The following is a 16,345-nucleotide window of genomic DNA, read 5'->3' as shown; positions in this document are numbered from 1 at the left end:
AAATATGAATCCATATTTTAGATGAAACAATTTATTTATATCCAAATCCTACCAAACTGACTCCAGATCAGCACGTCCACACACACAAACACACAACGTGCATAAAGCTCTCCGCCCGCTGGCGTCCAGCTCTCGATCCCAACTTTCCTAGAGAAGGAAACAAGTTAACAACTAACAAATGCGAAGTGAAAACAGTACGTTAGTGTTGTTCTTTCTGTGTCTTCTAGAACGTAACATAGAAGCGTTTTCTAATCTAACGGCCAAATCGGCATGGACAACATAAGTTGTCTAAAAAAATGTATCCGTTTTATGCTGTGACAACACTATGGTTAAAGGAACAGTGTGTAGGATCTGGCGGTATCTAGTGGTGAGATTGCAGATTACAACTTCTCTCGTGTGCTAAGCGTGTCAGATTGTTACGGTGGCCGACGCGAAAACGCAAATGGCCCTCTCTAGAGCCAGTTGTTGTAAGACTAGAGTGCTTAGAGTGTGTGTGTACATGATAAGTGAGTGGTGAAGCAAGAGAGAGAGAGCAACGGCGACGGGAGTGAGTAACGGCATCGACTCCGGCCCAAACAGGAAAAGTTAACAGTGTTTGGTTTGTCCGTTTTGGGCTACTGTAGAAACATGGCAGTGCAACATGACGGACTCCTTGAAGAGGACCCTCTCCCTATGTAGATATAAACAGCTCATTCTAAGGTATTGAAAACACAACAATTCATATTTTCAGCAGATTAAACACTAAAGAAAACATTATTAATATTATATTCCCTTTCTGCAAATAGATCCCACTAAAAGTTACACACTGCTTCTTTAGGGTGTGGTTAGGTTTAGGAACAAAAACATTGCAGTTTGGGTTAATAAAATTACCGTCATTAAGGTTAACACTTGTAGTATACAGAACAATACTTGTAGTATATAGAAAAATACTTATAGTATGTAGTACAACTCGATTGTAACTCGATTTATTATTATTATTATTATTATTATTATTATTATCGTCTTCTATTAGAATTCAGTAACATGTTTGTCAGCTGGATCAACTTAGCTTCCCACCTGCCTTCTATAACTTTGTTTGCAAAATATGTGCAATATAATAATATATGTGCATAACATCAGCACAGTGAGGCATCCGTTATGACATAATACACCTGGGAAACAAATGGAAAAGAATGAAATGGGTTTTTTTCTGGACAAGTGGATATTTTGAAGATGTAAATACATTTTGGACTTTTCAAAATTGCCACAAAAGAGAAAATTGACCACATTGATGGGCTCTATAGATGAAATGAAATGCACCAGCCAACCTGTGCATGTCAGTGCTGCAGATAAGGTCTGAGCCCCCGCTGTGCTATAGGAGATGCCTGTGGTAGTTTGATTCTTGAGATGAACTGTACGTTACAGTGATTTTCAAACGAGTGGGAGACTGGCTGTTCCCAGAGCAGAGCTGGAGCTGACTCAGAGACTCTAACCCCTGCGCCCCAAATCACACAGCAGTGTTATCTGCCAGAGGATACAATCAAGGAAACACATCAAAGTTCAGTCTCTGGAGCTGGTCTGCTCACATGCATGCCTACAATATGGGCCTCGTACGCACACAAACGCATTCGGCGAATCGCTCACTAATTGCACATGAATACTGTAGCATGACTCATAATGAAAGAGTAATTAGGCCTCTCTATCACTGGCTTTGAACCAGATATAGCGCTGACTTTTATGCAGCGACACGCTGCTTTCAGCATCTGCAGGCCGACCACGTGTTGGTTTGTCTGACCTGACTGTCGGACCTCAGGGGGATCAGTGGGCTTTCTGCCCACCTGATGTCGGTACCTTCCCTCCCTCCTTTTTGTCATGTATTTCAACTCCCCATTTACACCACAACCTTCCTGCTCCTATTAGTGGTGTAGCCATGTGTGACTTCGGCTGGGATATATTCCCATGCCTGGGCCTGAGTCCAGAACCAACGTGCATTTCACTCCTGAATGGCGCTTTGTGTGTGTGTGTGTGTGTGTGTGTGTGTGTGTGTGTGTGTGTATTACTTGCTCAGCTTGATAATATCCTCATATTGCGTGTAATCCCTGGTAATAATGTTGTTGTGGGAATTTAAACATTTGTTGCAACAACACCCCCATCTCAGCCCACCTCAGTCCATCTATCCAAAAAAAAATGAGAGTCCAGTTTGTTCCAAATCTTGTTGCCATCAGACTGCGGGCGAGCTTGACATGCGCGGCATACATATTAATGAAGTCATTTATTCACTGGCTGATTTACATTGCAGAGCGGAGAGGTCCTAAATCAAAGGGATTTCAAAACACTTTACAAGATTTGCAAATTCGATGAGACAAGCTGTTTATTTCCCTAGCATGTTGTAGCTTTTGGCCCTAAACTTCATTTTAAGCTTAATTCCTTCATTAGGCAAATACGACAGTGGCTCCTTCGACACTAATGCAATTTGTTGAACACGTCTATAAAAAAATCGTATGTTCGCATGTGAGCGCATGCATTAAGTATAGCCTCAAAACACACGTTCATGTAAGCAAGCAAGACACACAAGCAATATGTAGCTCCCCCATATTAATCTTTTTCTTGGCTGGGACTCACTAAAACGTTATCTACTTGTCTGGTTGTCTCTAGTCTCGAGGGAGGAATGCGCATGTGGCAGAGCCCGGCGGAGCAGAGTCGGCAGGACAGAGACTCAGGATTTGTATGCGATGGAAGGCACCTTTAGGAGGAGTGTGTCTGGTCTGTCTGACGCTCAGTGATTCTCGGCGGGTATGGAGCAGAAGCTCGCTCAGACTTATGAGCTTTATTGATTACAGGCTTGTATAGAGAGAGGGGGTTAGAGGGGGGGTCTCCCTCTGCACAAAACAGAGCTTTTATTGACATCAAGACTGCAACAGGTGAGGTAACTGAAGAATTGATCAGTATAAGAGTGTAAATTCAAAAGCTAAGCACGGCAGGTTTTTTGTTAATATTTAATAAAACGGAAATGTGTTCCGGTTCTTTAAAAGTCTGGACATCAGAAGAGACACACCTCTGGCTACTCCAAATCCTCCAAAGGCAGATTAAGGCATCAATACCAGCGGATGTCAGGGCTGCTAGATGACCATTTCACTTCCACATCACTGGAAACCTTGCATGCTCTGCTGCACATAACACATAGAGATCATATCCACTGGGTGTGACAGGATTATCACATGTCTGCATTGTTAGGGGTCGAACCAGTGACGACATGTCTATCTTTAGAAAAGTCAAACAGTAGGCTTCGTTATAAAAAGCCTATTTTCGACTAGTTAGGAAAATAATGTACAACAGTTCAAACTGTGTCACAGGGGGATTATATCTGATCGCTGTGTTACTGAGGCAACATTAAGTGAATTGTGTGGAAACCTGTCTCGTATTGAACTGCGCTGCAAGCTTTTATAAACTGAGCTGTGAATTGGGAGGTTGAAAAATACCGTCGGGGAAAGGACTGAACTCCGGGGCCAGTAGGTGAGGACTGTTATTTTTTTTGTTTCTTTTTCTTTTTTTTTAGTAGATGTCTGCAAATGCTGTGACCCGGAAAACAGATGTACGTGATTGGGTAGACAAGGTTTGAAGTCAGGGAGGTGACTGTAGAGGCTGTTTAGCCTGAGAGGCTGCTCCAGAAAAGCACAGTGTTTCCATTTCTTTGCCAGCATCCTGTGTGAGTGTGCTCCAGGTGATTTGTAGAGCCTGTGGCTTGCCTAGCTGCATGTTCATCAACCCTGTGACAAAGTTCAATAAGCCAAACTCCCCACACCATTTACCTGTCTACCGGAGCTGCACCAGACAACAGTTACTGCCCCTGCTGTCCACTGCTGTCGCAGACTAATCTCGCTTTTCCTGTTAAAAAGAGACTCAACACACGGCGAGTGCATGAGTGAGCACAGAATTTAATGCCAGAGCTCTAATTTGAAGATACTCAGTTGTCTTATCTTATTTGGGAGGTTGCTGCTGTGGGTCGGTGGGGGAAGGAAACTAGGGTTGAACGGTTGTTCAAGAACCAGGCCACAGTTGTTGGCAGTTTACCGCTCGTTCTGGCAGCAGTCAGCGCATGACCCCCCCTATTGTATCCACACATGGAGAACTGCTTGTTTTGTTAAGCTGTGGACTGTGGAGTTATGTTAACACAAATGTGTGTGAGCAAGGAATTAATCCTCAGCAACATTTTCCACGAAATGCCTCAGATGACGAAGCTCGCAGGAAAAGTAAATATTGTGCATGATCGATGGACTCAGACGTGAGGCCCTGACTGAGATGTTGAAATGCAGTTTCAAGGCTGTGGCGAAAAAAATCCCCAAATTGTGCTGTACAAGAAAGACGAGGATGTCAAGTGACAAGGACTTCTTTCAGTACAAAACTATTTATTAGTATAAAAAAATCTATTTTACACAGCAGCCTCGGCTCTGGGGGGATTAAACAGGAACATATTGATTTTTTTTTTTTTATGACACGTTCCCTAGGTGTTTACATCATTACGCTCTTTAAATACTATACTGATTATATACTAAAAAAACGACTTGAAAAGAGACACATCTTGTTTTTAAGTGGCGAGCAATTGTGTCTGTGGCGCCAAGTACTGAAACTGCTTCAGAGCAATAACCTTTATTGTTTGTTAAATCCATACTTTACTTATTCTCATAAGTTATTGTATCTGTTTCAAGACGGCATAAAATACAGATGACATATTGATGAATGATAATAGGAGATTAGATTTATATCTCATGTTCAGGTTGTCCTGATGTGAAGCTTTTGTGTTGCCAGATACTTGAACAATCCTGATGAATGTGTTTGTGAGAAAGGTGACTTCCCTCCCTGAAGCACTGTTCTTTGGCACGCTTGTTAACAGGAGAGTGCACTGTTTGAGGACGAAGCTTCGGCGTTGTGGTACGCCAGGGTTGACGCAATGAAGCTGGCACTGGAACTAGAGAAAAAACATAGGAACAGGTCATCTCCTCTTCTCCAAAATATTGTCCCCTTTCCAAAATATGTACATGAATGTCATACTAGTGTCTTTCTGCTACATGTATTTGCTATTAGTTTGGCATCATCTGCATTTTTTTGTGGTGTCAAGTGGACAGAAATGTAGCTATAGGGTGCTGCTCTGCACTGTTCATTAGGACCATTGTGGTTGAAAAACGTGAACTTGTCATTTTTAAAAATGTCCTACGTTTCGGGTGAATATTTTAGTTTTACCAATTTGACAATCTCTTTTGAATAAAACTCAAGGTAGTGCTTGACTCAGGTGGGTTGTATTGCTTCTAATCAAACACCATTATTACAGTTTGTCCTCACCAGTTCCCCCACAGCTTCATCTCTTCTTTTTGTACAACAATTTACACATACACAATGTGCCCGTTTTTACTTCCATCTTGCATATAAGCTTGTGCACATTGTGCATGTGCTTTAAACAAGGACAGCAGTTAGCTGAGGTGCAACACCTTTTCTCTCATTAGACTTACTAAACAAGATAATGATCCCCCTGAGAATCTGTCTCTATCGCTCTGTTTGCCCTGTCACTCTCTGCACCATCATCACCATGGTGATCAAAGCCAGATGTGCTCACTTCTGTTGCCGCCAAACAAAATACAACTGTACTGTTTTTTACAGTTGTCACTCTGCTCAGTGCCATAGCCCTCAGGGAATTTCCTCTGTACTGCAGCAGACCTAAAAACACACCACGGCTCCTCTCTTGGACCGTCACTCACAGTCTTCAACTGAAATAAGCTAAATTTGACCCATGAAAGTCAGCTTTAATTGTGTTTTTTCTTGCAAAGCTACAATCAGGGACAGTGTTCTATTTTTATTTTAGAGCATTTGACACGCTTCAGAATAGTTGTTTTCACGTTGTTTTGGTTCAACAGAATTTTCAAAACATATATCTCACCTTTCTCTCTGTAATTTTTAAATGTTCCCCTCTGGTGTTATTTCAACATATAACTATGTTCTAGTTGATCAGAATAATATGATGTTTTTTTCATGTGAAATCTCATGAGTGATGTTCATCATGCTTTCTCCCTCCACCTGGCTGATGCTTTTCATCTCATCTACGGTATTAGTGACTCTAGTTGTTCCTATTTTTAGTCCTGTTTTGAGCTCATGCTGTGTGGAAGTTTGTCTCCACTCCTGCAAGCCAAACTTATTAAACTATCAAGAAACCATCCAATAAAGATCAGTCGCCGCCGACAAAAACAACAGCGAACCAAAACCTTACCAATTTGTGACTCCAGTGAATGAACATGTAGAAAGTTCAGACCGCAGGATACCATTCAGCTGTTTGAAGATGGAATTAATCACTGCATTGGGACAGATAGAGAGACATTCAATATCTGTTGTGATATTTTGCATGATTGCCAAATATGTGCTATTTGTTTGAAAAGTGGCGAGGGATGAGTTTGCCGTCTTGCACAATTTTAACAACAAAAAACATCAACAAAACATCTCTGCGAGACAGAACAACAAAGACAAAGAACTGAAAGAGGGCCAGAATTTACACTGGTGTAATGCAGCAGTGATCAAAGAAACACAGACAAGACACACAGAGAAACACCTGCAGGGACAGATGTTGGTAGCCCCAGTAAAGAGACACGCCGTTGCAAGAGCAATCTGTAGAATAATAAAAGAAGGAGGGAAAAATCCATTGTTGATTTAAGTGTTCAACCACAAACTCTGAATAAGCACTTTGCACAGACATGAACATTTCGTCAGCCAGGCTTGATCTATTAACAGGACAGAACAATGAGAGCCCGATTTGTCCCTGGGTGACACTATTAGGGTGTTGGTTTACCACCATAACTGTCTCCTCCTGGATCTGAGCCCAGCAACAAGGTGACTCTGCTCGGGCTGTGCAGTGATTAGTCAGGTTTTGCCACAGAGGGATGCTCCGTAGTGCAGCTTCACTGTTAAGATGAGGGGAAAAAAAATACAGCTGTTTGTCTGTGAGAGACAGAAAAGAGAAAGCACATGTTCAAGTTTTCTGAGCACTTTGATTTATTTTGAAGTGGAGAGCAAAAAAGTTTTGGGAACAGCTCAAAGATTTTCTGCATTGATGAACAGAGCAATTACACCAATTTTTCTTTCAGAACCTCAACGTACAGACAGTGAGCAGTCAGAAACATAGAAGAATGAGGCTTATAAGTGCTAGACTGTTTCTTTACTGGGAGCGGAGCAAAAGAACAGAGATGCCAGGAAGAAACAGCATGGCACATAACCTCTCTAGAATCAGGGTTTTTCAGTTGTCCGTCTCACGTACGTCTGATGGAACAGATGCAATTTAATCTCAATCAATACAGCAGTCTACACAGGCCATGTGACAGCTCAAATTCCACTCGCTTAACCACAACCTAAAGAATCTTTTTTTCGGCTCCAAGTCTATTTGCTTCAGTCTTACAGGCCTAACTACAGTGAATGTGTGCTGTGATCACAGTACTGTGGCTGAGTGCTTCCAGCGTAGACACTGAGAGAGAGCAGAAGCTGCTGACTTGCTGCTTTCACTATGCAGCCCATATCAAAGAACATCATACTTTCTGGGTTGCAAAAACTCTTGCCAGTGAGTGTAATCCAGGCAGCGGTTACGTTTCCACCACCACGTATTTGGCAAGGCAAATTATAGCATTTCAACATATTTTGCAGGGGACAACAATGGATGGCTACATCCTTCCTAACCACTCTCTATAACTGTGACTGAACAACACATTTTCATCCCAAATTGTCATATACTGACGCTTCGTCAGACCCCTCGGCGTCACTTTTCGGCCGCAGTAAACGAGTGCTTAATGTCGTGAATTAAAATAAATACGAATGGCCCGCTCTAGAGCAATTTAGAGCAGAGCCAGTGTGTAGAGTGTGTGTGTGTATGTGGAAAGTGAGTGGTGAAACAAGAGCGAGAGAGCGGCGGTGACGAAAGTGAGTAACGTTATCGACTCCGGCCCAAGCAGGAAAAGTTAATAGTTTTGTTTGTCCGTTCTGGGCTACTGTAGAAACATGGCGGTGCAACACGGCGAACTCCGTGGAGAAGACCCGCTCCCTATGTAGATATGAACAGCTCATTCTAAGGTAACAAAAACACAATGATTCTTATTTTCAGGTGATTATACACTAAAGAAAACATACTTATTAATATTATACTCCATTTCTACCAATAGATCCCCCTAATTGTTACACACTGGTCCTTTAAGTTTAGGGAAAAACAACATGGTTGGACTTAAAATTACTATGTTTGTAAAGTGAAAATGAGACTGAAAACGGGGCACGAACGAACAGCTGATTGTAACGTGAAAGTGAAACTTAACGCACGGGACGCAAACAGCGTTCTCCTGGATGAAAGCCTTGTGTTTGTTGGACCCATCCACCTCCCCCTTGTGTCTCTTTAGCTTTGTAAACTACGTCACCACAGCACTTTCTCTGTGCATTTACTATTGACACAGATGGGTTTACATCGTAGTTAATGGAAAGCCTGGTTTGTCTTATACCGACGCTAAAGGGTGTCCTGTGCGCCGGTATCGAACGCCGAGGGCCGTGACAAAGCATCGGTATTTGACACCCCCTGGAATGAGAACAGGCTCGACTGACACCGTAAATTACAAAATGATTCAGCCAAACAACCTGAAAACAGAAAGTGATTTTTGCCCCATAAAATCCAACACTATGATGTGTTCAGGCAGTTATATGTACAGCAGAGAGTTTACTCTTTGACTCTTGGGGAAAAGAAATAGTGACAAATGTGTTGATGTGCGTTGTACTTTCCTCCTCAGACACATTTTTAACTTCATCTCCAATCAAAGAAGCCCAGATTGCAATCTGCTACACAATATGCTTTGCTCCACTTTATTAGGCCCATAGATATAAACCTCATGGCTGGAACACAGGCCCGTGAGTAATGAAGGCTCCCTCAGCATAACAAGATGCTACCCTCCTTATGCTCTCCTCCTCCTCCTCCTCTCAATTTGTAGCGTCCATGAGTTTAGCCGGTCATTTTCCTGCATTCCTTCCAAAGAAACGGGCCCGAACAGGTGCTGTAACAAAATGAAATCATTTTTTAGATCTTGAAAGCATGCAGGCAATTAAAGACAATGTATTGTCAAGAGTTTTCTTACCTGACATACACATGCACAAACAGTCCGACCCCTTATGCTGCAAAGTTTTTGCAAATTACAGTAGTGCACATATCTGCAAAAATTGGAAAATGGATTAAATGCTTTTGGTGTATGGTTAAGAACCTGAATCACTTGTAAATCAGAAAGATGATGTTTACAGCACATTAATTAACTTGTATAAATATCATGGCACATCCTCAGAAACACCAGGCAAAGGAGAACACCCACAAACATAATCTCCTAGATCAAAAAAAGAAAAAAAACATTCGGGAAACTGAGAAAAAGAACTTCCACGACACAGAAACGGAGGTAATCCTCCGTGGCATTGGAAAGAAAAAGGGAAAAAAAAGTAAATAAATGAAAACTCTCTTCTGAAGCAGAGGTAGCGGTTTTTAAAAAGCTGACGTATTGAAGAAGGTGACTGCGTGGTCCTCGCAGAGAACCATGAAAGACCTTAAAAGAAAGTGGTTTGATTGTAAACTGTTCAGTAAAAAGCACAGTGCTGCCAGCTAAAGCTGAATCAAGGCCACTGGAGGAGCAACAACTGCTTCGCTCTCCCAAACCGCTGAGTGCATTTGTCTCTGGCTCTGATCCAGATGGGGACAGTTGTGTCGTTCCCAGTGGTGAAGATATTCACCATCTGACAGGCCCAGCAAGCAGACCTTGTCAGATAGTTGGTTAACTGGTCGGCAGATATCTTTCTCTCCCTGTAACTCTCACTTCTGTCTCCAGTATATCCACATTATATGGGACTTTATCTACTGTATATTCATGTTTTAAAGAAGGCATATGTTCAGCACAGTGCCTTTTTAATGTCTTGTTTAATAAATAAATGTTCACACAAGCTCTTCACAAGCTTTGAGTCAGGTGTAACTTTAATTTAGACAATTTAACAACATAGACGCACAGAAGCTATGATGAATCTCGGTTTTCATTGTGTGTACACATGATTTTGTAGAGTTTTATGAGCTAATCCATTCATGAATCAAAAAGAAAACTGAGCTCAGTAACAACAAAATTACCTCTACTGAGGACACTGAACACTGTGTATGTTGTTCAACCAAGGCACATCATTTTAGAAGAGCCCAATTATCACATTTTTAGAAATCAGTCAATAAAAATTAACAACCCTGTCTCCTACAAAATTACGTTCCCATGCAACTATTTTCTCTCAGATTCATGGAGGTGTCTAGAAGGTAACACGCAAATTGAAAAAACTCGCTGTCCGACGACCTATCCTAACTTTAACTATTGGAGGTCAATGCCTAACCTTAACCATCTCGCAAGAGTTTCGCAATTTGCGGATTACGGTCGCAGTTTTAAACACGTGGTTAACGTTGTAAATTGAAACAAAATAGAACAAACAAAAAAAAATACTTGGTTAGGTTTAGTAAAAGAAACATCATGGTTTCGCTTAAAATCATTATTACGTTTTTAAGTTACGGATGAACATTAGAATAAGTGAATGTTGACATTTAGTTTTGCACGGGACACGCAGAGTGCTCTCCTGGGTGATAGTCCTGTGTAATTCACATTGCAGTTTCGTTGTATGGGAACGTAATTTTTAGGAGTCAGGGCTGAAATAAAAGGTAGAACAGAAACAGAGGAAACATAAGGAGATCATTACCGGGCTGTAACTATACAAAAACAACATTCTAGCAAGTCACTGATTGCGACCACTGATATGTGCACATCTAAAAAAATAAAAATAGAGACATGTAGTAACACTTACAGTTCTCTCCATGGGCCGCCTTCATGGGGGGGGGGAAGACACCGGGTCAGTTGTCCCTCAAAGGAGGGCCCTCCTCTAATCTTTAAATAATCTGCTGGGGGGACTTTGGAGATCATCTTTGTCTTGGGCATGAGCAAGACACATGCCCATCAACAACACATCGTCCTACTAAAGCAATGATGATGCAATTTACATCATGCTGACCATCACGGCCAAGCAGATGGAACTGGGGGTAAAGAAAAATACTTGAAAAAGGAGTAAATCATCAGTTGGTCGAATTTGGGCACAGATGGGCCAGTGTTGATTGTCTCATGTCGTCTCCACCATCAAAGTGTCAGTTTTTAGCCCTTTTCAGCAAGTGCTGCTAACTAATTCCCAAAAATATCTTTATTACCATTACAAGCATAAACAACTGAAGGCTGAATACTAAAGTCCTACTTGTCACTAATCAAGCCATGTACTTGATCAATACAAATATTTTAGGACAACCATAGCGAGGATGTGATCTGTGTTTCTGCTACAGTCTGTTAAAGTATAATGAGTACTGTATAAACAACACGCTGACAGCCACACAAACATTGACATGTATTCATTTCTGTCACGTTTAACACTTTTGAGATTGGTGAGAAAGACAACAAAACATTTGTTTTTGCTTCATTTTATTGTAAATGGGTCTATAAAAAGTAATCAAATAAAGATACAACAAAATATGCTTAAGATATGAGTGATTCCGGTGGGAATTGAAGAGAGGAACAGCAGCATCAATTCTGGTCAACGTGTGGCTGGATGAACTTGTTTCTTTTGTCTATAAATGTTTTCACTAGCAGTGACACAGAGACAAAGCAGCCTCGTACAACCACAATCAACTTGTCAAGTGACATCTAAACGCTCTTCTAACCTGTGAAAGTATCATACGGCGTATGTATTGTATGTATTCATCCTTTGTGTATATATATTTATAAATTTTTTTTTAGAAAGTACAAACAATTAGATCAATAGTTTGAATACAGAAGAATGACAGGAATGAAAGACTCAAAGAAAAAAGAAAGAAAGAAACACACAGAAAATAATGAAATACCGAAAGTAATAAATAAAGATTAAAGGATTTTAAGTGTAATATGCATATGAAAATAACTGGTGTGTAATTGAAAACTAAAACACAGGTAGGACAAGATGATTATGATAAATGTGTACATTAAATGCTACAGTAGAAGCATTATATTAAATGCCAATGTGAAAGGAAACGTGATATTATTTGTATTTAATATTGCATACTTCTGGATTACACAGAAAGTGCTCAGCTACATTGCATCTTTTACTTTCAGAGAAGACGTTATGTTATATTCCCAGTGATAGGAATATATAAATGAGAGCCTAAACGTTTTTGGCAGTGCACTTTACAGGATCAGGTAGAGACTGCTGAATCTATTTGGGCTGCATTTTCTCTTTTGAGCTGTAATGTATGGCACTAATATACTTAAAGGACCAGTGTGTAACAATTAGGGGGATCTATTGTCAGAAATGGTATATAATATTAATAAGTATGTTTTCTTTGGTGTATAATCACCTGAAAATAAGAATCGTTGTGTTTCCGTTACCTTAGAATGAGCTGTTTACTGTATATCTATATAAGGAGTGGGTCCTCTCCACGGAGTCCGCCGTGTTGCACCGCAATGTTTCTACAGGAGCTACAGGAGTTGATAATGTTACTTGTCGCCGTCGCTCTCTCTCTTTTGCTTCACCACTCACTTCCCACGTACACACTCTCTACGCACTGGCTCTGCTCTAAATTGCTCCAGAGAAGGCAGTTTGTGTCGGCCACCGTAGCTCTCCAACACCCTTGGCACACGGGAGAGGCTTCAGTTGGTTGCAATCCCCTCACCTCACCGCTAGATACCGCCAAATCCTGCATACTGGACCTTTAAGTGTTTCCATTAAACCACAACTTTTGTAAATATATTATCTATTTCATAAAATGACCTCTGAGGACATTATATTTGCCAGTGTTTCCAGCTGTCTTTGCTCTACCTGCCTGAATTTTCTTTTAGAGAAGGATTGAAAGCAAGGTCCTCATATTCATTGATAGTTTTATATAAATTAATTTTTTATGATGCTTTTAAAAAAATCCTTGTTTGTTTTTTTTATGTTAATTTGATTGCCTTACTATTTACGCCAAATTAATCTTTCACAACTTTGTCTTACTAACTACATTTTCTGCTTCTTTATAAAATTGTTGAAGAAAAAAATATTTTTGGTCACATTCAGAGTGTGTTAATGGCTGTGTTTACAAATATACTGTATGCTGTGTGTAATTTCACCTCACAAGGCCCTGAGTCTGGCCAGGAGTGCCTCTAAATCGGACTCTCCGTTGGTGCTACAGCTGCTGACCGCAGCACCGGTGGAGGACGGCTGGGAGGCCGGCACCTCTGCTTCGACCTCTGTCATTTTCTCAGTCGGCTTAATCGTCTCTCTCTCCACCACCCTCTCTCGGTCCAGCCAGTGGCTCTGACCCGGGGCGTTCCTGTACCTGCGGCCGGACTCGGAACACGCAGCGGCCTTGGCCCGGGCTGCAGATGGATGGCCCTCAGACTCGTTATGGGCCTCCTTGGCAGGGGCAGCTTTCACCACCGCTGAGCCTAAATTTATATTCTGCCGAGAGCGAGACCTTTGTAAAGGTGCCTTGATGTTTTCTGTGAGTGAAAAACAGAGAGACAAAGCAGTGAGAACAACTGTGAGTATATGAGGGAGTAGCGAGAATAAGTGACTCGTTCAAGTGAATGAAAGCAAGGGGTTAATCAGATTACAGATTAAAGCGGCAGTAGGCAGACTATTTTTGGCATCATTGGGCACAAATTCCATAATAACCTTTCAGCATATTGTAATTCAAGTGTTCTGAGAGAAAACTAGACTTCTGCACCTCCTCATGGCTCTGTTTTCAGGCTTTACAAAATCTAGCCTGTGACGGGAGATCACAGGTCATTTCAGAGAGAGCGTTCCTATTGGCTGTTCATTCAACGGAGGCAGCTGTCAATCACTCACAAACTCCAATCAAACTAGGCAGCGCTGATCAAATATGAATCAATGTTCTGTTACTGTAATGCCTATTTCTCTCCTGATATGTTTTCAGAAACATCTTGTTGTGTAATGTTTAGCTGTAAAATAAGGAAGTTTGCTCCGGCTGGTGGGCGGTGCTTGGTATTTCCTCAACTGATCTGAACATGGCTGCAGGGTCAGAAACTTTCTCATTTTACAGCTAAACAGTACAAGATGTTTCTAAAAACATTTGAGGCGAGAAATAGGCATTAACGTAACATAATATTGATTAATATTTGATCAGCGCTGCTCAGAAAACGACGAGGCTTCAGCTCAGCTCTGATTGGTTGTTTTCCTCCGGTCTGTGAAATCTTGCAGATGCCATCAGGAGCACCGGAGGACACAGAGGCACATGATTTCTTTCAGATTACCTGTCTCATGCACTACTGTCAGGATATAATGACTGTTTTATAATTATATATATATTTTTAATCATATGTGCTCCAGCCTGCCTACTTCAGCTTTAAATTAAAAACAAGAACGTTTTTTTTTAAAAGAAAGCAAGCAAGGGAATACAAAATGTAGCGTTAGTCATTCTGCAGCAAATATAAAATTATGGAAAAACAGAAGGCATTAGGAAATAATGAAGAAGCACTTTAGTGAGCATAGGCACAACAAAGCAAAGGTAGACACATGAGCTCAGTGTGCACACGGTTAGTGTGGATGAACACACACACAAACACACACACCATGGAAGCGTACGCTGTGTATACAAACACTGATGAGGACACATTCTCTGCAGCAGACTGTGGCACGCAGCGAGCTCAATATGATGAAATGGATATGGCTGATCAACCGTAACAGAAACTCAATAACATTGTGCGTCGCCTTTTTCCAATCTCCCAGTCTCTTTCCCTTTTCTCTTACATGACACCCTCCCACCCGACTCCACCTCCCCTGATTCCACCATTATCATCCATTCTCCTTCCTCCGTTCTTCATCTCGGCTCTCTGCTCCTACAGTAGTCCTCTTCATCTTTCTTATTCCTCTCACCTCCCCCCTTCCCCCCTGCCAGCTCTCCTCTCTCAGCCTGCCGCCCTCCCCTCTGGTTTCCGACTTAAAACACACCTCCAGACAGACAGTGGAACAGAGTGACAGCCCAGATCAGACCTACGTTCTGAATTATAATCCCTCTGAGTAGATCTTAGACTTCATCATCAGTATGTGTGCGCTGGAAGGAGAGAGGGTGAATCCATATTCATGTGACCTTGAGCGTGAGGCTGAGAGGAGTGGCGCGAGGAAAGACACCACCGCATTTAAAGTTTCCTGAGCCTGAAATGTCTGGCAAACAGGAGTCAAACACAGCAGAGCAGAACAGAGCGACCCGCTCTGTCAGCCAATCGGTAATGAGTTTGGAGCGTGGCCAGTCAGTCATGACAGTGTGTTTTATGGGCCGCGCTGACGGATGACAAGGAACGTCCCTGAACACAACCTCTGACAAATAAATAAGGATAAAGGCAGGAAAGAGAGAGCAGACGAGAAGGAACCGACTACAAAATTAAGCAAAGAAATGCAACGATCATACACACACACTAGCGCTCACACACACATTCACACAAAACCTCGTTAGGCAAACAAGAGGCAGTGGGGGGATTTTAAAAGGATGAAATGAGTAGAGTGTGTTGCCTTGTTGCTGTGACTGAACATTTACCACAGCTGAAAATCCAAGTTTCCTCTCATTATCTCACCCTTTCTGCTCTCTCTTCCTGTTGTTGCAGTCTCAATTTTTAAAAGACGGCAATTATTCCCCACAGACGATCCTCTTGTTCCACGCTCTCCGATCCTGTTCCTCTCTCCTCCCTCTTAAAACCTGTCATCTACCCCCCAGGGCTGTTTCCTTGTGCTCGATCAGGGCAAATGCCCCACAAACACACACTTCCTTTTGCAAATAACACACTAACGGTTTCTGATGTTGAGAAAATTATCAATTGTGGTATCAGCAATTTGCATTTTAATATCTTGTTTACACTTCTGTCGCAATTTTTATGCCATTTCTGTCTTCTTGGAGAGAAAGAAAGAGAACATGCTAGCGGGTATTATCAGACATCAGATTTTGTCGAAATTGCATGGACATTAGATATGAAAAGCACATACTGGTGCTGAGAAATACAAAGTGCTGCATCAATACGTATACATTTACACTTCAAAAAGAGATTAAAACCCCCCACACTTCAATAAGACCTCTTATCCAAAAGTGCATTTCTTTTCTTCCCAACAGGGCCCTGTCCTTTAGTGGTGAACATGATCAAAGTGCCGGCAAGTTCAGTTTCTTCTCACTCTGGCCGCCTGTGACACCTAGCTGCCCCTTCCTTTGAAGCCTCGCTGGCTTCTCAACATATGCCTTCATCTCAGCTGTAAAACACGTCTGAGAGATGTAGAACATGACTCATCGCAGAGGTTGTAC

At 41.7% G+C, this 16,345-nt stretch overlaps 1 protein-coding gene across 3 annotated transcripts in view; it reads right to left on the bottom strand.

Annotated features, from left to right (window-relative positions):
• Nucleotides 1-13,166: 13,166 nt before the first annotated feature.
• Nucleotides 13,167-16,345, bottom strand: part of LOC141755240 (protein diaphanous homolog 3-like) — a 196,502-nt gene continuing 193,323 nt past the window's right edge. For all 3 annotated transcript variants that reach the window (XM_074614644.1, XM_074614646.1, XM_074614645.1), the window contains one exon: nt 13,167-13,538. In XM_074614644.1, the coding sequence (XP_074470745.1) occupies nt 13,168-13,538 (371 nt within the window). In that variant the 3' untranslated portion in view covers nt 13,167. The remainder of the gene's footprint in view (nt 13,539-16,345) is intronic.

Source organism: Sebastes fasciatus, chromosome 2 (genome assembly GCF_043250625.1).
Source record: "Sebastes fasciatus isolate fSebFas1 chromosome 2, fSebFas1.pri, whole genome shotgun sequence".
NCBI lineage: Eukaryota > Metazoa > Chordata > Actinopteri > Perciformes > Sebastidae > Sebastes > Sebastes fasciatus.
Note: the sequence above shows the minus strand (reverse complement) of the source record. Positions and strands in the feature narration are given on the sequence as shown.